General features: G+C 38.8%; 1 protein-coding gene across 1 annotated transcript in view; it reads left to right on the top strand.

Annotated features, from left to right (window-relative positions):
• Positions 1-6,790, top strand: part of taf10 (TAF10 RNA polymerase II, TATA box binding protein (TBP)-associated factor) — a 9,207-nt gene extending 2,417 nt beyond the window's left edge. Inside the window, exon 3 of the mRNA XM_048614854.1 lies at positions 3,505-6,790. Coding sequence (XP_048470811.1) covers positions 3,505-3,594 — 90 coding nt within the window. The 3' untranslated portion in view covers positions 3,595-6,790. The remainder of the gene's footprint in view (positions 1-3,504) is intronic.
• The last annotated feature ends 495 nt before the right edge of the window (positions 6,791-7,285 follow it).

The raw sequence follows: 7,285 nt of genomic DNA, 5'->3' as shown, positions 1-7,285 counted from the left end.
AGGTGTCATCAAACATCGACAGGTGTCATCAAACATCGACAGGTGTCTTTGGGGTTTTGGCAGGTGCACTTTGCTTAAGAAGTACAATATTGGGTGGCACAGTGGCTCTGTGGTTAGCACTGCTGCCTCACCGCGCCAGGGACCCGGGTTCGATTCCAGCCTCGGGCGACTGTCTGTATGGAGTTTGCACATTCTCCCCATGTCTGTGTGGGTTTCCTCTGGGTTCTCCTTCCACGGTTTCCTTCCACGGTCCAAAGATGTGCAGGCTAGTTGGATTGGCCATGCTAAATTGCCCATAGTGTTCATGGATGTGTAGATTAGGTGAATGGGTCTGGGTGGGATGTTCTGAGGGTCGGTGTGGACTTGTTGGACCAAAGGGCCTGTTTCCACACTGTAGGGATTCTATGATCAAGAAGTCTCCTTTTCGCTCTTCAAGGGGACAATCAGGATTCACGAGATGTTTTTAGAATCAGCAGGGCTAAGATAGGAGACTGGTCACCAACTATTCCAAACAATATCCAAAGCATAAACCTCCACGTAGCAGTTGTAAACCCAGGTCATCAGTAAACAAGGAGTTATACAACATAAGCGATTACCAAAATGCCTAATTTCTATTATCCATTTGTTACCTTTTATTTAAAAAAAAGCTGATTTCTGCAATCCTTTAACCTCGAAGTCCACAAACATGATTAAGTATGAAGCCATAGTAACAGTTGTGTTGATACGTCCATTTCTTAGGCTACTCATAGAAACTAAGAAATGAAGGTATATTCATTGGCCGAATCAGTTCAGTTCAATTCATCTTCTGTCTGACCAATATCCTAATCACATAGGCCTGTCTTTTCCAATCTCTCTATTGTCTTTTCCTTCAACCTCAATTTAATCTATTCTTAAAAGTTGAGATGGTATCTCCTTTATTCACTATATCTGATAATGTATTTCAATGTTGATGTCCTCTTTAGAAAAAATGTTTTTCTTCCTTTGTTATAAATATTTAGTGTAAATGTCCATCATTCTAGATACATCAAATAATTGGAAACGCGTGGTTAGAAACAATCACTTCACAATACTTGCATCTGATCAGCCCTCAATCTCTTCTTCCAATGAGAGTGATTCTGATTTTTCAAGAAATTCATATTTGTACCACTTGTAATAGATAGTATCCTAGCAGATCTGTACTGCACTCTTGTCCCCTTATGGCCCCAGTGTAATTCATTAGCTTTTTACTAATTACCTTAGCCACTTAAGGTAGTCTACTTATTTACTTTTTATTTGTTTCTGGAATGTGGGCATCACTGATTGGGCCAAGTTGGTGGTGAGCTGCCATCTTGAATTGCAGCAGTCCCTTGAGTGTAGGGACACTTAGTGATGTTACGAATGGAATTCCAGGATTTTGACCCAGTGACAGTGAACAAAAGGTGACATAGTTCCAAATCAGGATGGAGTGTGTGCTTTGAAGGGGAGCTTGCAGGCTGTGACATTTTTGTGGATCTGCTGTCCTTGTTCTTCAGTTGTGGAGGTCACAGGTTTGGAAGGTGCTGTCAAAGGTACCTTAGTGAGTTATCATAGTGCACCTTGTGAATGGTACACACTGCTGCCACTGTCAGTGCTGATGGGTGTGAATGTTTGAGGGTATGGTGACAACCAAGTGGGTGGTTTTGTCCTGGATGGTGCCAAGCTTCTTGAGAGCCATTGGAGTTGCACACATCTAGGTAAGTGGAGAGTATTCCATCTCACTTCTGATTTGTGTTTTGTAAATGGTGAACAGGCTTTGTGGTGACAGGAAGTGAGTTACTTGCTGCAGTGTTCCTAGCCTCTAACCAATTCTTGTAGCAATAGTATTTACATGGCTAGTCCTATTCGGTTAGGACAATAATAATCTCCAGCATGTAGATAGTGGGGGATCCAGTGATGATAATGCCATTGAATGTTAAGGGGCAATTGTTGGGTTCTCTCTTGTCACTGTTGCAGACTGCCAGGACAAGGCCTGACTGAATATCATTGTCTCACCACTTCTATCCTACTGGTGGAATAGGACAAACCCACGGATGGTGCTGATGATGTCTTGGACATAGTTAGCCTTTACAGACAATGTCAGGCTGTTGCAATACCTGTTTGCAAGAAATTTCTCCCAACTTTGGCACAAGCCCCCAGATGTTAGTAAGGAAGACTTTGCAGGGTTGACTTGCTGATGTCAGTGTCAGGTGGTCTGCCCAATCTTACTCCTTTCTTTAGACTTTGTAACTACCCTTTACAACTGAGTGGCTTGTAAAACCACTTCAGAGGGCAGTTAAGAGTCTGGAGTCACATGTAGGTAGACCTGGTAAAGATAGCAGATTTCCTTTCCTGAAGGACCCATTTAATTTTTATGGGAATTGACAACAGATACATCTTTGTCATTAGGCTAGCTTTTGCTTAGATTTTGTTTATTGAATTTGTATTTCACCGTGTGCCATGAGACTTGCCATGACACTACAGCACTGCAACCCCTAAATTTGTTATTTGAATCCCCAAATCTATCTACAGTTCCAAATCAATCAGCATCATCCGTTCAAAATATATTTCCTAAGACATTCATTAATTCACAGAGAATTGTGACACCACCAAAGGAGGCCTTTTGGCCCATAGTGTCAGCTCTTCATAGGAAATGGTGGGAGTTCTGCTGTAGAGTTGGTTGGCTTAGCTAGACAGCTAACACATGAGTCAGGTTTGTTTCAACAGCTCGAGGTTTTATTCCTGTTCTGGCTGAGGTACACTTGGGGCTTGCCTCCTCACTCTATTCTTTGTAAAATTCATGGCGCTTAATTATGGTTCAGCAGCTAATCACTAGGGACCTTCCTTAAGGCATAGAACCTAAGGAGAAGGGTGTTGTATGATTTATTAGCCGGACTCTCAATCTGTCATGTCATCTTCAATGATTTATGTTACATCCAGGTCCCTCTGCCTGTGCATTCCCTTTAGAATTTTACCTTTAATTCTAATTATATTTCTCTCTCCCTGTTCTTCCAACATGAATCATTTCACATGTCTCATGTGCTCTTCCTAAAAACAGATTCTTGGTTCTCTTTATACTGATACTTCATCCTGAGCAGTTTTTTTTTACTCTTAGGGACATGATAGAGGAGGCAGTCACCAAGTTTGCCTCAGCCACAACAAAAATCAAATGTGTGCTGTTGGCATTATTGTTAGTTTCAGGCTAACCATCTTAGTCAACTGAGCAAACCATCCCCTCACTTAATAAAATATACCAATTCCACATTACCGACATTGAATCAGCCCCTGTTTGTTTCCATTTCATATTTCTTTTAAAATACCATTTGTCCCCAGAATTACTCTCGACATCCTTTTCTGGCATTGTTCACTGTTGATGAAGCAAGAAAATTAAAAAAGCCCTCTAGTTTTAAATGTGAAATAATTTGTATTTGAATTCAGAGAGCCATGTGCTCTGAGCTGTTATGTTCTGCTGTCTATATTGTTGTTTAAATACATTTTTGTTATTTTTAGGATAAAAAATACACCCTCACCATGGAGGATTTAATCCCTGCTCTTTCTGAATATGGTATAAATGTGAAGAAGCCTCATTACTTTACATAAAGATATGGAAACATCAGCAAACTAGTGACTACTTATTAATATCCAGCACCTGCTGTACAATGTCAGCTCCAGTTGGCTTTCAGAAAACTTGGTGAGAAAAAAATGCCACAGGTTGAAATTTTCCAGTTTGTGCTCAAAAGTGGTTCTGAATCGACATCCAATGTTTCATCATTTGGAAGACTACATTATTTTACAGCTGATCTGTGCAGTTCATTTGAAATTGTTACTTGTGGTAGGGTGAAATAATCTTTGGATCTGTATAAAGTGAGTTTTGAAAGTTTTTTTTTCCATCTGTGAAATTAGTCAGGATCAGTTTAACATAAATTAAAACCCTACAGAATATAGTAACTTTTTTAGGAAATGTTGTGTATATTAACTTTTCAAAAGTAGCAAGCTAGTATTAGCAAACTTGTAAGAGAGTAGCCATATTATTTTCAGATGCAGTTATATGTTTTTCATATGCAATTCAGAAGTATTCATCTTTAAATTTGTCCTCATTTTAAATAAAATGTGGAGACAATTTATGTTCTTTGTGAGGGGAAAGGATAGCACGGTTGACCTTGTTTTTGGGGGAAAATGGCCAAGCAGCCATCTGCTTTTCTGTAGTAACATCAACTCATCTAAACTCATGTAGAATGGAATAAAGAGTTAGCTGTGTGAGAGAAGAAAATGATCATTTTAAGTATTTTCCCAAAATCCATGCCTAAAATTTGAAACAGCAGCTTCATATAGATTACAAAGAGGATGGAGATTTAAACCAGGTATAAGTTGTTCTGGGTCTCTGTAAAAGTCCAACAAAACAATTACGATTTCTTTAAAATGGAATTTTAAAATAGATATTTGATTTAACCTTTGTTTGAATTGATCACGCTTTTTTAGAACTTGATTTAATTTGTTTTTTCTTAAATATTATTTAAACAGTTCAAGTAACCATTTGGTTTGCCTTTAACTGCCTTGGATTCCATCTATTTTACCAAACATTTCTGAAGAATGGAATTTTTAGGGAACCTTTGTGAATTGAGTGAGTGCATTTGCTCCTTAAATGTGTTAAGTCCTTAATCTTAAAAGGTGTTGAGTCACGAGGAATACAGAATTCAGTAAGTTTCATACCTTTTTACTTGTAATCTTGAACTAAGAAAGATTCCTCCATTTTATATATGTCTGATTCCTACAATACATTTGGACCTAACTTTCTGTTTTGGCAATGATTGGTGTAAAAAATATAGTGCGGGGGAGTGGGACATACTTATTTTAGTGGTTTCAGTAGTTTGTTAATTAACCAGGCGTTTCAGTTTTCTATTATCGGTTGCATCAGTTTCACTTCCTCTGACTCCCTTGCTGCAGAATTGCTACCCCAATCAAGTTATCTTCTCTTTTATTACAGCCCCAAAGTCCAGCTCGTTATATTGTATTTCATTCTCATTTAACTGTCCACTGCCAATCCCCATTATACATCTTAGTGATCCTCATTGATATTTAAATGAAATTTTTGAGGGGCGTTTGCTTGTTATAGCTGCTTTAGAAGGTTCAAAGAAATTCATTCTTTGTCACTTATTTTAATCAAGGTCTTTTCTGAATTTGAGCTTGAAATATTTAATTTCCCTTCTATCACATTGAACACAAATGTCAAAATCGTTCCAAAATATTATTTTTTTCCCATTAGCTGCAGATCAGCAAATATAAATGCTAGAATATTTAGGATTGAAATTATAAAACAGCCCTTCTTGTATCAAACAAACCTGAATTCTGCTGATTTACTTCTGTCATAAAAACAGAATAGGGTTAGGCCAATATGATCAAGTTTGATCTATCTTAAACAAAATTGCTCGAGAAACTTAGGTCTGGCAGCATCTCTGGGGAGTGAAACAGAGTTACCGTTTCAAGTCCAGTGACCCTCCTTCAGATTTGCCTTAAATCCGCTTTCCCACTTGCCCATTACATCAAAAATTTATCAGCCTCAAACGCCACTGAGTAATGGGGTACACATGCTATTAATGTTGATCTCGGTGAATATTGTTATGTAGAATGCAAAGTGAACTTAAGCAGCTCAGTAGATTCAAGAACTCTTTTTTGCAGTTTATTTAGGAGCATTGGATGCTTTCTGCACATTTTCCCACTTACTACTAGGTTGAGAAGCTCTGAGCATCTAATGAGAAGACGACTGCTGCACAGTGTGATTCTGACCATCTTTCTGGATATCTGGATCAAGAGGCAGAAACAAGAACAAACAGTGGCACAGCCTGTAATTGTTACAAATGGCCGCGGGTGTGGGGAGGTTGTTGGTGGTGGGAACGCGGTATGGGAATGGAACAGGTGAGCAGTTGACATCAAGAAGTTAATTCACAAAAGGTCTTAGCTTTAAATGTACTGATTGCTGTCGGCCTGAAACAGTTTTAGCTGTGGCTGAAACTCAGCCAAGTCCACAGGAAACATTCATCAAATGTTATCTAATTTTAAAACCTTCAAGTTCCAGTAAATTTAACTATTAAACAATGTGATAACTATGGCAATAGAAGACCTAACCAAAGGCTGTTGTAAAATAAATGCTTTATAAGGTTAGAATGTTAGCTTAAATGTGCATTAACTTTAGAATCTGAGATAACTAGCAGGAGCGATTCGATTGATTTCACTCAGTCCCACACCGACTCAGGGCTAAACTAAAATCAATTCCTTTGGAACAGTAAAGTAGTTTTGAGCAATAAAACAGCATTTCATTGACCATTGTCATTTCTGGTAGACCTCAAATCAACTCCCCCCATATGTGGAGAGAAGGGGCAAATCTTGGTTAGAGACTTTGGTAGAACCTAGTGACACTATTTCGCAGGTAACTCCATCGTTTAAGGTAATTATTTGTTGAGCTCAGAGTGTAAGTGAATCTGTTCATGTCCAATTAAGTCATTTTAAACTCTTATCTGCTTGCAGTTTCAGTCTCCGAGCACTCTATCTGTGCCTTTTTTATTTTAGTTTTGAAATGCTAATTATTTTCTTTGTGCAGGTAAATAATCAGTTACCGTGTGGGTGGGGGGGATTTTAAACAGGAGGGTCTTCTTTTCTGAAGAAGGCTCCAGACCCGAAACGTCAGCTTTCCTGCTCCTCGGATGCTGCTTGGCCTGCTGTGTTCATCCAGCTCTACACCTTGTTATGTCTCTTGTCTGACATGTTGCCCTGACTTTATTAAAGGCCTGTTTAATGTTAAGTTGATTTCAATTTGTTTGTTGCAGTAATATTCTTAATATGAAATCTTTCCTTTCGGTACCTTCCATCAGTCAGCTGTTGATTCGTCTCTTTTTTTAAAAAAAACGATTATGACAAACAGGAGTGTTGGACAGGGGCAGAGCCTATTGGATAGAGAGTGCAACTTATGAGCTTTAATGACATGCAGTTGTTGGCTTGCTCGCCGAGCTGGCTAGTTATTGTATAGACATTTCGTCACTGTGCTAGGTAACATCAGTGCAGCCCATATACAAACCCATGCAGAACAGAACCAGAAATGACAAAACCCAACGGAACAGACTGGATCATATAAATACCAAGCAAAGTAGAACGACATCGCTTCATTGGAGGCCGCACTGATGTTAACTAGCACGGTCAGGAAACGTCTGTGATAACCAGCCAGCTCGGCAAGCAAGCCAATAACCTGAGCTACAAATCTTCACAAGAGCCTTTAAAAGATATGTTTTGACAAAATGTT

Source organism: Rhincodon typus, chromosome 31 (assembly GCF_021869965.1).
Source record: "Rhincodon typus isolate 14 chromosome 31, sRhiTyp1.1, whole genome shotgun sequence".
In the NCBI taxonomy this organism is placed as follows: domain Eukaryota; kingdom Metazoa; phylum Chordata; class Chondrichthyes; order Orectolobiformes; family Rhincodontidae; genus Rhincodon; species Rhincodon typus.
The sequence above is the reverse complement of the archived record's forward strand: the minus strand, read 5'-3'. Positions and strand labels throughout refer to the sequence as shown.